The sequence below is a fragment of the Prionailurus bengalensis genome, chromosome C2 (genome assembly GCF_016509475.1).
Source record: "Prionailurus bengalensis isolate Pbe53 chromosome C2, Fcat_Pben_1.1_paternal_pri, whole genome shotgun sequence".
In the NCBI taxonomy this organism is placed as follows: Eukaryota; Metazoa; Chordata; class Mammalia; order Carnivora; family Felidae; genus Prionailurus; species Prionailurus bengalensis.
In genome coordinates, this window is record NC_057350.1 from 27,795,092 (window position 1) to 27,813,671 (window position 18,580).

General features: G+C 32.6%; 1 protein-coding gene across 5 annotated transcripts in view; it reads right to left on the reverse strand.

The window, feature by feature from the left end:
* USP25 (ubiquitin specific peptidase 25) overlaps positions 1–18,580 on the reverse strand; it is a 151,889-nt gene that overhangs the window by 15,184 nt on the left and 118,125 nt on the right. For 3 of the 5 annotated variants that reach the window (XM_043593832.1, XM_043593831.1, XM_043593835.1), the window contains 3 exons: positions 15,143–15,256; positions 13,078–13,173; positions 1,790–1,968 (listed from right to left, as the gene is read on the reverse strand). In XM_043593832.1, coding sequence (XP_043449767.1) covers positions 1,790–1,968; positions 13,078–13,173; positions 15,143–15,256 — 389 coding nt within the window. The remainder of the gene's footprint in view (positions 1–1,789; positions 1,969–13,077; positions 13,174–15,142; positions 15,257–18,580) is intronic. The other 2 variants (XM_043593836.1, XM_043593833.1) reach the window with 1 other exon arrangement.

The following is an 18,580-nucleotide window of genomic DNA, read 5'->3' on the forward strand; positions in this document are numbered from 1 at the left end:
CAAAAGAGTGAAAGTGAATGTGATTACCCCATTAATATTTGCCCCCAATTCAATAGCGTATATTCACTGGAACATGGTGTCCCAACAGCCCAAATAATAAGGGTCATAATCTGGCATATTTCTGAGCTCTTTGTGGCTACATGTAAAATAAATGATGCTCCTACGACTACAAATAAAATACAACAGTCAACATTCAATGAGCACTTTATTATCTATCAAATATTGTTCAAAACCATTTACTTGTATTACTTCACTTAATCCTAAATTTCACAGCAGATACATGGTGAAGCAGGAATTTAATCCTAGATGCTTTGTTTTCCTCATTTTCTTCTCTGCCACATAGATTTTTAATTCAATATTTTTGAGATATTCAAGAAAGGATAATAATTTATTTCAGAATTAAAATGGACTACAAACCCCAAGATAACATAAACGATTCTGTATTCTAAAATAAGTTCCTGGGGTGCCTACATGGCTCAGTTAAGCATCCAACTCTTGATTTTAGCTCAGGTTATGATCACCACAGTTTGTGAATTCAAGCCCTGTGTTGGGCTCTACGCAGACAGTGCGGAGCCTGCTTGGGATCCTCTCACTCTCCCTCACTCTCTTTCCCTTCCATACTCTCTCACAATAAATAAACAAACTTAAAAAAATAAAAATAAAATAACTTCTAATACTTTGATGTTTACCTGAGGCCTAAATTTTTTAATGGTATTCATTTTAACTAGATTGTATTTTAATTTTCCAACTTCAGCCAAAAATTATAGTTTATAGGAATTTTCACAAGAAAACATTTTTGGGTAAACCAAACTATAGTTGATCCTTGAACAACATGGGTTTGAACTTCATGGGTTCACTTACACACAGATTTTTTACAATAACGTAAATGTGTTTTCTCTTTCTTAAGATTTTAATAACATTTTCTTTTCTCTAGCTTACCTTATTGTAAGAATACAGTATCTGATACATAGAACATATAAAATATGTGTTCATCGACTGTTTACGTTATCAGTAAGGCCTCCAGTCAAGAAGAAGTTATTAGCAGTTTAAATTTAGCAGAGTCAAAAGTTACACAACTTTATGTGCAGGTTTTCAACTGCACAGAAGGTCAATGCCCCTAATCTCCACATTGTTCAAGGGTGAATTGTAATTTAACCATTTTAAGGCTTCTCTTGATGTCAGAGGACATTTAACTATTTTATTTTATTAGTATAGACGGTTAAATACTTTTCTCTAGTGATTGTCAAATGAGGGTAATTTTGCTCTTCAAGGGGTTATCTCTCAACATCTGGAGACACTTTGGGTTGTCACCTCTTGAGGGAGGCGTTACCGACATTTAGCAGGTACAGGTCAGGAACACTGCTAAATATCCTACAAATTATAGGACAGCTTCCCACAATAAATAACTATCTCACTCAAAATATACATAGTGCAGAGACTAGAAATTCTTTATTTCCCTAAAATATTAAGTCCCCAAAGGGTAGTGCTTACATTATATTCTTCTGTACATCTTTATGTTGCTTAGCTCAGTATCTTGGTCAACAAGTAAAATGTACTAAAACAATATAAATTATTTTCAGCTCAAACTTCTAAAGGTTATGACTATAAACTCCAGAGAAATTCCAAAACAACTGTTCAAAATTAAGGGAAGTCTAAGTTTTGTGCTGTATTTATGAAATAGGTCTTTCTTTGAATATGTATAAACATTTAGAAACTGCACTAAAAGCAATTTTAAAAAGACAATTTAACAATATGTTAGATATTTCACATTTTAATTTTCTTAAATTACCTTTCATCAAAACTCAAATTTCTATCTCCAAATTGTTCTAGCAATGTTTTCTCAATGATTTTCTTTGGTGCCTGGTTCTGGATAAAATAGACCACTACATGATGTAAACGATAATCTGTTTCTGGTGGGGTGTCTTCTTGGGCCAATTTAACCAATCTTGAATACTCCAACTTAATTGCCTAGAAAATGTAACAAAATGCCAATTTTGATTAATTATGATAATTAAAATCGTTCAATATTACAGCTCTACATGTTCTTCTGTTCAAATACACTTTCTTCCTTTAAAGTATTACCAACAAGATGGCACATGGTACATCTACAAATATTGTCCCATATTCCACAGTTTAAAAGAATTTTCTAAAACTGACCATATACGCCCTCATCTTTTCACTGTATAAATAGTTCTTTGTTTTAATGCAGAGAACTATTAAACTGAACAATACACCTAAGCTTACTATGTGAATACTAGCGTAAAACTGTTTGGAGTCTGGTCTATTCAAAGGCATCATAAGACTAAGATACTAGGGATCTCTTATCCTGTGCTTTCTAGTATCAGTTTCATGTGTATCTTGAATATCCCAAATTCTAGGATTGAAATACAGTTTCCTGAAATACCCATAACTGAAAGAAAATGGCTGGCTCTTATATGCATAATAATACCACTGCAATTAACTTTTAGCTAAAGAGCCCCAAAATAATGAAAAAGCAAGCCCTGAGATTGTAGTTACCACAGAATGAATTCCTTGTTGCTTCAAAAATATCTGAATTTTATTAGTGTAATAATTAATGAATATTATCACTATTATTACCTTAATGCTTGAGCGTCCTTTTTCTTTATAAATAGGAACATCTCAGAATTTACAGCTAATTATAATGGGAAATAATAAACACTGATACATGTTTCTACACATGAGCAATCATTTGGAAAATATTTGCTCATACAGAAACAAGGGTAGGGTTATACATTAAATATTGTTGTATATAAGAAACGCATATGATTAAAAATCATACTTTTAAAAATTTCACTAATATTGGACTTTTACGTAAATCCTAGCTCTATTAACTGTAAAACATTTTGGGGCCACATGTAAAATATATTATAGAAAATCCATTCTATTAGAAAAGTTTTTTTTTTTAATGCATATCTTTCTTAAGCAATTCTTGGCTATCCAGTTACTACACTATATTTTACAGAAAGGGAGAAAATATAACGGACAAACATTAAATGAAATATTCTAGTCATGCATTCTTATATTTCACTAAAGGGAAGGCAATAATAAGTCTTTTCTATATGTTTAGCATTATAAAAAGAATTATTATTTTATGGCTAAAATACATTGTGCTTTTTTTGGTTATATAACCTATGTTACAGTCTTGCTGTTGTGGTTAAAAATAGCCATGAAAATATATTTTGACATGTAAGATTATTAAGGCTTACTTCACTGTATACCTAACTAGCACACAGAAGCTTCGCTTAGAACTCTAAAATCTTCCCATTTTCCCAATATGAAAAAAGGGGCACGTGTTCATTTACTAACCAAACTGTACTGATTTTGAGAATAAATGTAAAACAAAACCATTAATAACTGTTCTTTCTTATCATGGTGGTCAGACAATGGCTGTCACGGACTATTAAAAGTTCTTTTGAATATTTAAACATTTCAGGTCAAAATTAGTATGACCAAAATAAAAGAAATCTGTATATTGAGTCTCTTAAAGTAATATTGTTGGTTTAGAGATAAGGAGTTATAATACTAAATGGTTATGTATATTTTTACATATGTTCAAAATAGAGGCTGTATTTTTTTCATAGAGAGCAAAGAGATTTCTATTAGTGAGGTGGAATATATATCCCCCTTTTATTTTAAGATTATGTTTATCTGTTGATGTCCTATTTAAGATTATCCCAATTTTCATAAGTAAATGCCAAAGTTACAATCTATAGATGTTGAATCCAGAAGACGTAGTAAGGTACATTTAAATTTCTACAAGTAATTTTTCAAACACATAAAACACTTTTTACCAGCACAAATTATTTTTTATATTATCAATTATTTTTTATTTATGAACTGCCTTCTAAAAAGGTTTTCTGATGTCTAAAATATACCACAATCATATTTAATTCTTCAAATTTTCAACAGATGTTCCATGCCGGTATATTTAGCAGAGTTCTTCACCATATCATTATAAGTAAAGTTAACACTGCTGAGTTGTTCAATTTTATTCACACTACTGCCTCGAAATACTCCCCTAGAATTAACGTTTGTCCTTTCCATACTTTGGCTGCCTGTGCAGGCAATTAATTACCACAGATACTGCAATGAAACCACTACACAAATACAAAATGAAACGTTAATACTGATCATTAGGTGATGGAACTGCTTTGTAAATAATTTTTAAAATTATCTTTCACCAGACTTTTAACATGGTCCTACTAATCAGGTCCAAAGTTACCTATTCGGTCTTATTTCCTATGACTCTTGAACAGAGACTTCTCTCAACCTAGGTCAGGCTGGTTTCCCCACAGATGCACACATGCCCTTGTTTCTTAGGTTCTCTACATGTATAATGTCCTTTCTTGTTTGTTTCCCATCTATCTACAGATGACCCTTCAATGAGACTAGTTTCTCTCTTTTGAAATCTTCAGTTCCAAAGACGAAATAATTTCTACCTAGACTTTTTCTACCTTTCTAAATCATATTATAAAATATTCTAAATGTATAATTTTTATAAACTTTATTTTGATGTAACTATATACATACATCAGAAGATACCAAATATACAATATATTCTCGAAGCAGTAAGATCTAAGGGAAAATCAGTTAGACTAAGGTTCAAAAGCTAGGTATACCATTTATTAATTGTGACATAAAAAAAGTCACAAAGTTCTTCAAGTCTTAATGCACTTATCTGTGAAATAAGGATAGGTGACTTTAGAGAGAGAATACGTGTGTGTGTGTGTGTGTGTGTGTGTGTGTGTGTGTATAAATTATATATTTATAGACTCCTTTTTAAAAAACTGACAATGTACCAAAAAATTGAAGAAAACCTACTTCAAATCCCAGGGGATTATAATCATATACGCTATAGTATTTGACCACAATGCAATACAAATAGGAATTAAAAATAAAGACAACTCCCGGGACACCTGGGTGGCTCAGTCGGTTGAACATCCTGCTTCGGCTCAGGTCATGATCTCACAGTTTGTGGGTTAGAGCCCTGCCTTTGGGTCTGTGTTGACAGCTTGGAGCCTGGAGCCTGCTTCAGATTCTGTGTCTCCCCAGCTCTCTGCCCCTCCCCTGCTTGCACTGTCTCTGTCTCTGTCTCTGTCTCTGTCTCTCTCAAAAATAAATAAAACATGTAAAAAAAATAATAAAAAAAGGACAACTCCCAAACTAAACTCTTAGGAAGTAAAAAGATAGTCTCAAATTATTCTTGGGCCAAAGGATTCAAAATTATATTAATAATTGGGATCATAAGATATCAAAAACTATTGGACATAGCCAGACTACTAGTCAAAGGAAAATTCCAACTTAACCACTATAGAAAAAACACATTTCAAGAGGCTGGGGGATGGCGGGGCTGGGAGAAGAAACTAAAGTAAGATAGAAGAAATAAAATAATGTGGCAATTAGATAAGAAATAGTCAAAAGCTTTTCTTTCCAAAAAGCTGGATGAAATATCAAGGTATGGGAGAAAATTCAACACCAGATATCAAAAATACAAAAAAAAAAAAAAGCTTTAAAATTTACTTTAAAATAATACATATAGCTATATGCCAATAAACTACAAATTTTTGATTAAACAGATAATCATCTAGGAACATAGAAATGGCCAGAATTGCTTTACAAGGTAGAAAAAGTACCAACTTCTTGAAGAGACACAGTAAAACTGGAGAAAAACTGAAATAGTTGCCCAAGATCTGTATGCAATAATCAGGTTCACACCGTTTTAGAGATGTGATGTTACGTCATATCTTCAAGAACCAAATGATGTCTCTATCTAAAGTCCTCCAAAGCCTGAGAAAAGGGCAAAGTCTCCTTAATGATTACACAAGGCCAGAATAATATGAATATAAAGTATTAAAAATATTTTAAAAAACTATAGATCAATTTATCTATAAACACAGATGCCAACACTCATCCATTTTTGATAAACTACACTGTGTATAAAAAGAATATATAAAGAGTGTTTACAATGGTTAAAAAAGAGGGGATGGTAAATGTTAAAATCTTTACACTCCAAGGGTTAATTACAGAAAATTCTGTTCACATCTCAAACAGATGCATTAGAATATTTCTAAACTCCAATACCAACCAGTTTAGAAGAAAGTCTCAACTATGAATTTAAGAAAATGTCTTTAATTTGTAAAGGGAAATCTATAAAAAACCAATACTACACATCATACTTGAAAACAAAACACTAGAGACACTTCCATTAAAATCACAAAGTAGGCAAAGAAGCTTACTACCATTATTTTAGTATTTAACTATATTATGAAAAGTCTGGTCAACAAAATAAAAACAGTGATGAAATAAAAAGTATAATGAAAATTATCCCAATAATAAGATAACTATTGGGAGAGAGTATACTGAAATAATTATAAGACTCTCAAGTAAAAATTTATTAGTAAAAAACATGAAGAGTCCAATAAGGTAACTAGATACAATATAAACAAGTAAAATTAATTAGCTCTCCCATTACCTATCATACTAATAAATTGATAGAAAAAGTAGGGTAAGTGATTCAATTCATAAAAACAAACATTTTTTATACATCTAGGAATAAACAAAAAAGGTATAAGACCATTACTAAAGTAAAATTAGAAAACCTTACTAAATGACATAACAGAAGACTAAAAATGAAGAGGCATACCACGTTTCTTTTTGGGAAGACTGAAAATAGTAAAAAAAAAAAAAAAAAAGTTATTTATCCATCTCATCCTAAATTCATCATAAACATAATGCAAGTGCAATCAAATTCTGAAAGGATTTGGGGACAGAGGTGGCAAGTGATTCTAAAATCATCCAAAAATAGAGACTTGCCAAACTTTTCATTTATGAAAAAACAAAAACAACAAAGTGTTTTTCCTACAAAACATCAAAATATATTATAAATGACCCATAATGTACATACGTGTAGTGTTCAAAAACAGAAAAATACATCAGTGGATTATTACGTATTAATACGTAATAAAGATGGTATTTCAAGTCAGTGCAAAAAAGATGCCTTAGTCAAAATGTTATGTTTTGGACTATTTGGAGGTACTTCTCAAAGAAGCCCCCTCTAGATACCAGCTCTGTTTTCCCATTATATGTTTTTCCAAGTTAAACCACTCCCTCATCATACTGATTAAAATTCTAACTAGTGTTGGCTTCCCCAGTAAAAGATAAGCTCCGGTAAGGCAGAAACTCAGTCCATCATTTTTCCAGCTACATACATTAGATTTAAGACAAAACCTTGATATAAGCAGATAATAAATACATCTTGAATATGCCCATCAACAGGATGTAAAAAACTTACAGTACTGGCATACAGTGGGATACCATGAGATCAATAAACTACAGTCAGTAACATAGCTAAAGCTCCAGACACGTTCTTAAATAAAAGCAGCCAGACGAAAAAGGAACTGTACTACAAGATTCCAAGTGTATTAAGTACACTTGCTTATGTTGTTACAAGTCCTGATAATGTCTGCTTTTGGGTAGTGGGAGAAAGTAGCGGTGATAGGAATGAGAAACAAAAGTAGCTTCTGAAGTACTATAATGTTCTAGGGCTGACTGGTAGTTACACGGACATGTCTTCTCTGTGGTAATTCACTGAGCTGCACACTCATGAGCTGTACTTTTTGGCATGTTTTATGTTGTGATAATAAATATATTCTTATATATTTTGAGTAAACAAAGGGGTAATAATAACAGGCATTTCAAAAATAAAAAGAACTGATAAAATTACGTCAATGAGGAACAACTGTTATGAAGCCATAAAATAACTTAAAAGAAAAAAGTTTCATTAATACAGAAGTGTTAGTACTTCATTAAAATCTTTAGGACACTGAAATAGATACAGGCCAAAAAAAAAAAAGGCAAAAAAATTTTAATGTCTTTCAAAGTAAATGAAAAAAAAGTATATAAATCCCTTGATTATAATTATGATATGACCCACCCACTGTACCCACTGTACACATACACATACAAGCAACAAGTACTGTGTGAATATTTTCCTTCTGGCTTTCCTATTTGCTCATCATAGCAGTCTTGTACTGCCTTTCTCTGAATTTCATTTTTACATGACAAAAATGCCTCTCTTTAAACCACTATATTCGGGGATTTTCTATTAACAGTGGAAACTAACCATAACAAAGTCCATTTGGGAAAAGAACCCAGGTGAGCATCTTTCCTCATTTTATTCTTCCAGGTCTGCCTGCCTATTAACTCTTATATTATGTGTTTATAGGGGGGCAGACTCCCATGGGGAAGGATCTGTGGTTGATACAGTAACCATGGCTGACTGAGCTGGTGACTCTTCTTAATTAAGAGATTAAACCTTAACAAGTTCAATTACCCAGACAGAAGTTTTATTCACCAAATTATCTTTTTATCAGTAAAAAAAATTTCATCATATGGTTTTACCACTAGCAAACATATGTAACATTTAAAATTGATCTAATCACAATACATAAATAAGTCCTTATATAGGACAAGGCACAGAGTTGAAAAACTTCTCATAGCCAAAAAGCTAATATAAAATAAACCCAATAAAGATTTTTTTTTGGTAATGTGACAGAATATCTATATATCTATATATCTATATATATCTCTATATATATAGATATATAGAGACATATACACCTTTTTCCTCATTTTTCCTCATCGATAATAAACTAAGCATTAAAAAAATAAGATTTAAAAATATGCTACATCTAATTTAGGGAAAAAGTAAGACAGAAGCAGTGATCATATGTTAGTGCTGTGCTACATACACATTTTGTGAATTAATACTGAATGTTGATAATGATTAGAATCAACTGCCAAGAAAACAGAACATTTTAACAGGCCAATCACTGTGGAAGGAACCAAAAAAAATTATCAAAAAATCTACTACCAAAAAAAGGGGCTAGACTCATGTTTTTCAAGTTCTAACTTACTCTTATGGCACAGACAATTACTATGTAAACTACACCAGAGTACAAAAAAAATAGAAATTAAAACTAACATAAGCATAAAATCAAACGTGATGAAGCTAGTACAAAAAAGAAAAATGTAATAAAAAATTTTAAGAGAATGTAGAAAACCCAAATAAAATGTTACAGAGTTAACTGTAAATAGCGTGTACATCTGAATTCATAAAATAAAAATTTATTAAGAAAAATGCTTTAAGGGGCGCCTGGGTGGCGCAGTCGGTTAAGCGTCCGACTTCAGCCAGGTCACGATCTCGCGGCCCGTGAGTTCGAGCCCCGCGTCGGGCTCTGGGCTGATGGCTCAGAGCCTGGAGCCTGTTTCCGATTCTGTGTCTCCCTCTCTCTCTGCCCCTCCCCCGTTCATGCTGTGTCTCTCTCTGTCCCAAAAATAAATAAATGTTGAAAAAAAAAAAATTTTTTTTTAAAAATAAAAAAAAAAAAAAAAAAGAAAAATGCTTTAAGAAACTATTGCAGAAAACTTATACTTTGGGTGAAAGAAGGCTTTTTATATAGCAACGAAACTCCAGAATCCAGAAAGAAGCAGAAATATTTGAAAGCACAGTGTTTTTAAAACTTCTTTATGAAAAATGGTACCATAAACTAAAGGTACCATAAACTAGCTTACACAGAAATGGAAGGCTGGGAAACAACATGACTTATGTCCATAAAAAGGGTAATATATAATAAGTGAAAGTATATATATATATAATGGAATATCAAATGTAGATAGTAAAGATAATATGGTAGATATATTGTCTGCACTTTAATACTCACTATAAAAAAAAGAGTGACCACAATATATTTGAGTTATATGAATTACAAAATAATGTTAATAGTAAAATTTAAAAATGAAAAGAGGGGCACCTGGGTGGCGCAGTCGGTTAAGCGTCCGACTTCAGCCAGGTCACGATCTCACGGTCCATGAGTTCGAGCCCCACGTCGGGCTCTGGGCTGATGGGCTCTGTGTCTCCCTCTCTCTCTGCCCCTCCCCCATTCATGCTCTGTCTCTCTCTGTCCCCCCAAAAAATAAATAAATGTTGAAAAAAAAATTTAAAAAAAATAAATAAAAATAAAAATGAAAAGAAATTTCCCTATATATGCAAGTTTATATAAACAAAAGGGAAAAAATCAGAAAGGTTACACAGTGATAACAGTGGCTACACAGGGCAGTGGCAGAGACTGCCATTATTAGTTTTATTTTAGACACGTGTATATTACTGAATAGACTGCATTGTGTACATATTACTTTTGTTATTTACATGACAAATTTTCTAAAATTATATACTACCAGCTAGAATTTTCAAAAACCTAATCATTTTACCTATACCAAAAATACACATTATTTATCAACTGATTAATGTTTACATAAGATCACACACACACATATATATCCCTTAATTACAGATAGATGAAAATAAATATACTTGGATATAAACTTGAGAGATTTACTGCTGCCTCAAAATCAGAAGGTAAACCGAAAAAGAGAAATATATGAAATATAGAAAATACATAAATGACAAGATGTAAAGGGCATCCCCAGGGTAATGGTGAATAAAGATCCCAAGATATCAGTTATATACTGGGGGAAAAGGAAAATCAATGCAGTCACTAAAGCAGTTTACAAAGCTCTGGAATAGACTTCTAAAACAGACTTCTTCTATTAAGTCTATTATTCTATAAGTCTATTCCAGAAGAAGTCTATTCCAGAATAAACTGAAGCTCCTGAGAAGTTAAAACTGACAACAGAATACAAGGAGATTTAAGCAACTGGTGGAGAGTTTAAAGTACATCAGTAACACATATGGAAAACTAAGCAAAACAAAAACTAAAACAACTCCAAAGAAAATGAAAGCTGAAGGGAAACAAAAAAAGTAAAAGTAATAATGTTTATGGCTTAGTTCAATCCTGAGTAGCATACAGAAATAATAATAGAAACTGAGAAATCTGATTTAATCAAAATGACGAAATTTTACATGCACACGCGCGCGTCTGTATGTGTGAGGAGAGCGCATTGTTCATATCCTATAAATAAGAAATTCAACAGGAAACGTGTAAACTAAGAATCACAGAAATACAAGCATGCATTTTTTCTTAAAGACATGGAATTCATGCCAAAAGTAGTAGATAAAATAACTGGAAGCTGTTACCATGGTGGGAGTAACGGTGCAGTGTGACTGTTGTTTGTAGTGTATATAATTAGCTGGCTCTTTAAAATATGTGCAGGTATTAAACTAAAAGCAGTGAGATTTACAACTCAACATAAAGATACCTACCCAACTTGACCAAAAAATGACACTGTTACTGTAAATGACAGATAATTTTCCCATGAGAAATAGATAAAAACTTTAGAAGACATACATTCAGCGCATTTTAAGCAAAGAAAATACGACTACCTGAAAATAAAGATGAATTTTTAAACATAAAGTTTTGATTTTTTTTTTTCAATAGCAGCAGTTTTCAACCTTTCTTATAGATCTTAATAGAGTGATCAACTCACCCTGGGACCAGTCTGTGGTTTAGCACTTAAAATCCTATATTCCAGAAAACTCCTTAGCCCTGGGTACACCAAGATGGCTGGTCACTCTAATCCTAACAAGCTCAAAAGTGTTTATTGATATAAAGCTACTATGCACAAGGCCTTTTTTTTGTACAATAGAATGAAAGAAATAGTGAAAATAAGCAACTTTTTGGAGACTGAGCTGGATGAGGGAAGAGTATAGAAAATTAAGGGAAAATTTTAGATTTTTAAGGTCAAATAAGGGAGCATACAGCTTCTTGAAGCAAACTGGTGTTACTTTTAGAAAAAAACACAAAAAAGGGCAAAAAGTGAAAAAAACTTGAAATTTTTGGTAAATCAAAATAAAATGACAAAACATACAGTGTTTTCATCTTTCAAAAAAAATAAAACCAATAATACTGTAATCAAAACACCATAAAGATCTGATATTAGAGGGAAAAAACTATGTGGTCATGGAATAATGCAACTGCTTGATGGACTCAATGTCTTGAAATGACAAGGACATCAAAAATTAAAGCTGAAGAAAACATAAGTGAGTAAGAAACAAAAATAAATGAACAAATAATTTTTAAAACAACCAAATGAAGAAAGCAGTTTAATATCAAATGATAGTGAAATTTAGAAAAAAAATATTAGAATACTAATAGGATTATGATAGGGAGAACAGGATAAAATAGGCAGAGCGGGATGGTTAGAACCTGGGGAAAACACCTATTTTGGAACAATGCTGGGAGCTTCTGACCACAGCGAACCCTCTCGGGCTTATGTAAGGTTCCTCTTAAGAATGTAACAGATACCACCTACTACCCCTCAGGTTTCCCTCAGGAATTTGACACTCAAAATACCGAACTAAAAAAAGTAAACCATTCAACTTATGTTCTACGAGAGACAGTAGGCCCACAGTCTGACGCCTCACACAATGGAGTCGAGCCAATCAGGGATGGACAACCCAGCACCTAGAGTGATAAAGCCAGTAAGGGTACGGCCTGAGAAGGAACAGAAGGACCAAAACCTTAAAAAACAAAGACCCTTGCCTACATACAGTCCTGGGTATTGACCTTCAAATGCCTCCTCCCTGTAAAGAGAGCTTTCCTAGTATTGTTACTTCGTTACACTCTAATAAACTTTGCCTGCTGCTCATTTCATTTTTCATCTCTTCATTCTTTGAAGCCGGGAGACAACAAAACCCAGGTAATGAGGTAAATAACCCTGCTAAGAGTATTACAAATGAGAAGAAAATAAACAATACCGGAAGCAGTTACCCAGTTCCTATTTTTGCTTAATTCCTTTTATTCCCTTAGAATAAAAACACAATTGAAATTTCTGCTAATAAACCAGAGGTGCACTATTAGGGTAACCCAAGTAAAATGCTTTTTTTGTTGTTGTTAAATTATCTGGGTTACCAAAAACAAACAAACAGAAAGAATCAGTCCTAGATTCATGTAGAAAAGAAACCCTCAGATCATCAGGTAGCCATGGCTAAGGCAGGAAAAGAGAAACTATATAGGAAATCAAATTTAATTCAAGAAAATAAAATAGTTTAAGAATTTAAAAAAAATAAATAAAATTAAATGAAAATGTTAATTGTACCTTAAAGAACCCTGCTTCAGGGCCACACCTGTCATATACATTCCTGGATTTACCTATCGCCATGATAATACCTTGCATGTTCGGCGTCATCATGATCTGCCACAAGGAATTTAAAGTAAGAGTTTTTGAATGGTTAACATAAAAGTAAAAAATAAAAACAAATTTCTTTACATGCAAGTTAAAAGTCCTTTGTTTTTTTACTATTTATAAATCAACCACTGCATATTTTATAGCAAATATGATCCAGTATGCACATTAAGTATCTTTCAAAAGCATCCATACAGGGCCACAGCTAGCTCCATAGGGTGCCTTTGTGCAAACTGCACAGAGGCACCCTCTCTGAACTGAAGAATTTTAAAAAGGCACCTCCTCTTAACAAATTTAAAAAACATGCTGCTCTCTGAGAACCACTTAGAACAAGCAACAGTTTTTATTTTAAAAAGTGCCTCTTCTTTAAGGTTTGAGGAGCTCAGCATGAGCTCAATTTCACTTCCACTTCTGCCTTTGGGCTGGGCACCCCTGCATAATTCTACAACCTAAATGTCTATAAGCTGCAGCCCTGTATCCACATGACTTTAAGTTCCGAGGTACATGCACTGTTAAACTGTCACTCCAATCAGTTACAAAAACAAAACACAATGCATCTCTGCCAACAGCATAAGCATTTGCACAAAATATAGTGTTAAATGATTAATCACAATTCTACTTTTTTAAAATACCAGAAGGCTCACCCTAAAATAAGCACTCAGGTGCTTGATCAATAAATTAACATTTGTATTAAAAAATTCCAGTTTCCATAACTTTCAAGCACCAACATGGTAATAAAATGGCTAACTGGAACAGTACTGCTATTAACTGGTAAATACTTAAGTGTTTCTTTGTTTTTATAATTGTTTATCATTCTTAGCTGTTTACATTTTAAAATACCTGCAAAATGAAACAACTCAAGGAACTAGGAAGCTATTGTATTAGCGCAATCAAGAGATTGCATCCGTAACCTTTGATTCATATAATGGTGTGATTATACACTCAGAGTCACAATATATCTAACATCTGCTTCAGAAAATCCTTCTGACCAGTTCCTATCTCACAAACCAGCTTCTCATTTTCCTCATGGCCCATGGTCTCTTACACTGGCACAGAAATATTAATGTCTTTGTGACACCTCTGATTTTGGTGATTAATTCCTATTTAACAGCTTAATTGTAACTTTGGAGTGAGTTGAAAAAGTTACTTGGAAAAAACTATTTAATATATATTAAATTCTCATCCATGCCAGTAAGAACTAATAAATGATAGAATTCAAGGTCTTCCCTGTGCTACTATTCAGAAACAGCTTCACCGGCCCTTCTCTCAAATATAAAAAAAAAGATCGAATGTAAGAGGTTTAAGAAAAAAGTGAAAAGCTGGGGGGATCTGATAGGATAAGGACAATAGCACATTTTCATCTGGAGTCTCAAGAACCATATTGTAGAAAGCAAAACTGCCTCTTTATAATTTGGGAAACTAAGTAGATGAGAAAGAACTAAGAGTGAAGAGATAAAATGGAGTTGCCACAGTGTATAAAGCACTGGTAGGCATTGAGAAATGATGAATCACTCACTTCACATTCATACGGAGGTTGCAGAAACAAAAAGATCCACTATCTATTTTCAATCATGCTGTAGGATCTTTTGGCAGGAAATGGTGGGTTAAGTATTATAATACATAATTCAAGTGAAATAGGAAAAACTTATTTTTTAAATATTCAAATTCTTGCTACTCAGTGAAACAAACCTTATTGACAGCCATCAATCTGAGAATAAACTGATCATATGTCTACATAAAGAATTAACTCTGGAAACATAAAATTATCCTTTTGACAAATTCCGTAATCTTTCTACTTAAACTTTCATTTGAAATTCAAAGTTGTTAGCAGTTGGTAAGGTAATTTCAGATCACGGGTGGGTAAGCTGTATGTTAGGCAGCAATAGACATAAAGGTGAAGGTGCATGCATGCCCCAAGTATGTGTATTAAATAGCCAAACATAAGTAAGAACAGTGCAGACATCTATAACAAAGGTACCTCGTCATCATAACCCCCCTCCTTTGACTCAATCATGAATTTCCCTACATGAGGAATCGCCACCTCTACAATTTGCTGGTTAGAAGGTGGTTGGCTTGTGGTATTTTCAGGTTTCTGCAGAAAAGAATTATTAGTATTAACATTAGAAAAGAGAACAATGGAAGTAACAAGTGTTGAAGGGCAGAGATTCACAAATCTTTTAAAAACACCTGCATTTGCTTAGTATGAAATGACCACCTAACACTAACATTAAAAGTGAATGCATTAATCAAGTAATAATACAAGATCTATAGCTTTCCTTTTACATCTCAACCACTAAATTTTCTTTTTTTTTTTCCACAAAGCATTTGTACAAAGATACCAAATCCTTAAAAATAATAAATACTAGAGTTGTAGTTCCTACTGTTATCTATAAGTTATAGCTGAAGCTTTTTTTAAAATTCTAATAATTCCATAAATCCTTTACTGATAACTTCATCAAAATAAGACATGACCTCCTCTGAACCCAGAGAATTTATAGGTTTTCTTTCTTATGGCTCTACCTTTCTAATAAGTAATTGTATATCCAATTAATATCCATACTCTACTGGGTTTAACTCACTCTGTAAAGTCTATGAGAGTCTTGTACGATGTGTTTATTTAGAAGAGTCTAATGAATTCCTCCTTCTGAAAAAGCTGCTGACATCACTCCTTAATAACTCAATCAAATTTCTTTCTTTTTTTATTGTTTTACTTGGTAACAAATTCTATGAATTTCCCTAATCCACACTAATGGAGTAGAAGGCAGAGTGAAATCCAGAAAAGTCTACTCAAAGATCCTAATATGTTCATTCAAAATACTATGTGGGGGCACCTGGGAGGCTCAGTGGGTTAGGTGTCCAACTCTCGATTTAAGCTCAGGTCATGATCTTGGAGGGAGGTCAGGTTTCCAGCTGAGTGTGGAGACTGCTCAAAATTCTCTCTCTTCCTCTCCCTCTGCCTCTCCTCCTCTCAAACAAAACAAAAATCCACCCCAACCAAAAAAACTCAAAATACTGTCCAGATTTCACAAGGAACTTTCTATTACTGAATAAATTTATAATTAGCATATTTTCACTATCATAAAGAAATTTCACAAGTACTTAAGTGCTCGAAAGTAGCTTGCTTAAGTAATTTCAATTTGCAGCTTTAGTTTTCTGAAGCAAAGGTAAACTTTAGTTTTGACATAAAATAAACAGAAAATTTCAATGAAAGCAATTAAGGGGGTTGTATTTCCTTTTGAAGGGGTTTTATTTCAATTTGGAATATAAGTAAATTTTATTTTATTTTTATTTTTTTACACTTACTTATTTTTGAGAGACAGAAAGAGACAAGAGTGCAAGCGGGGAAGAGGCAGAGAGAGATAATGTGACACAGAGTCCAAAGCAGGCTCCGGGCTCTCAGCTGTCAGCACACAGCCCGACACGGGGCTCGAACTCACAAACTGTGAGATCATGACGTGAGCTGAAGTCGGACACTTAACCGATTGAACCACCCAGGCGCCCCTAAGTAAATTTTAGAGATGAGAACATTTACTGACATGACCTCCTCTGAACCCAGAGAATTTATAGGTTTTCTTTCTTACGGCTCTACTTTTCTAATAAGTAAGTGTATATCCAATTAATATCCATACTCTACTGGGTTTATCTCACTCTGTAAAGTCTGTGAGAGACTTGTACGATATATTTATATAGAAGAGTCTAATGAATTCTAAGAGTCTAAGAGTCTAAGTACATATGCAAAAAGAGTTTAAACAATAAAACAAAAACTAATGGCCAAGACTGATATTGTTCCTTTTAAAAGAAATGCTATTTTTAAACATAACACATCTAGAAAAGGTTTCCTTATTTTGAGTCCTCAAAACTTTTCAAGAGGAAATAACCAACCTGCATAGTTGTGATCACGAGAGATAATATTCAGCTAATGCAATACCTGATACACATTAGTGGTTCTATAATGACAAGTATTACCAATATTATATTACTTTAAAGTGCTTATATTTGAATAGAATAACCCAATATTACTATCATACATACCTAGAGAGATATGCTTATTAGCCCATGACATTTAATTAAGGATTTTTAATCCGTTTAGCATATGAAAGAAGAATAATTGTGCTAGGTCTCTCTTCCTAAGAGTGAAATTTAAGCAGGTAAATTAGGCGATCTGTCTAGACACTGGTATAAAATTTCTCACAATCAAACTAATCTAAAACAATACTATTTTAAGAAGAAAGAATATAAAGGTAAGGCAAGTAGCAACTGGGAATATTACTTAGAATACTACTCCTTATAAAAAAACATATTGCCTTTGGAAAAAAAAAAAAAACAGTTGCACTTAGGAAAAGATGTTTTATAAACCTTTTCAGTTACCACACAAGAGTTTCAACAGCATCATACTGACAAATAATATGGGTGCAAGTTGAAAAAGGGAAAAAACTTTGGGTGAATATAATAATTCTTTTGTATTATTCATCAAGTCTAGGTATCCTAAAGCACCATAAAATTTTTCCATATAAAGAATATGAGGGTTCATTAAAGTAAAGTACATGTGTATTTATCTTTTTCTACTATTGTCAGGCCCTATAAAACACCTTAACAAAGGCTAAACTTGAAAGGAGTTAATAAGTTCTTCAGTTAATAGAAGTTCCAAAAATAATTAAAATACAAAGACTTTTATTAATTGCCTGAAATCCATTAAGTGGATTTTTTAAAAAAGTGGTTTCTCATGAAAGGGCTTTTAGGAAGCTATATAACTACAATTTCCTTGATCCCCTTAATATGCTCCTATCTTTTAACCTAGTAATTCAACAATGGGAATGTATTCTAAAGAAATAAACTGAAATACAGAATAAATTTCATTTGTAACAGCCTATTTGTAATAATGCAAAAGTAGAAACAAATATACAATGGGGGAATGGGTGTGTAAATAAGAATTTAATCACTCAATGGAATAACACCTAACCATTAAATGTTTTTTACAAAATTTTTAACATGGGGAAATGGTTATGTTACAGTGTTAAATATTAAAAGAAGACAAGGCAAGATACATACAAAATTTTACATGCAGTAGTACCTCAGCAAAAAAAAAAAAAAAAATCCCAAACCTGTACATAAAAATAAGAACGAAAAAGAGCATACCAAAATATTAACAGTGATTATAGCTTTGAAAAGTGGGACTAAAAAGATTACTTTCTTAAAGTATACTTTTCTGTATTTTTCAAATTTCCTAAAATATTCCACTTAAAATTAAAGGCACTCTTATAAAAAGTAAGCAGTGTGAACACTTAGGAAACATCTCTCTATGGTTTCTAGGACTATGCTTTCCAGAGAATTCTTCGACTAAGATTGGAACTTAATATATTGTATATTTGTGAAATGGTTAGTATTTAAGCAACAAAAAGAAACTAACAGCTGCTTA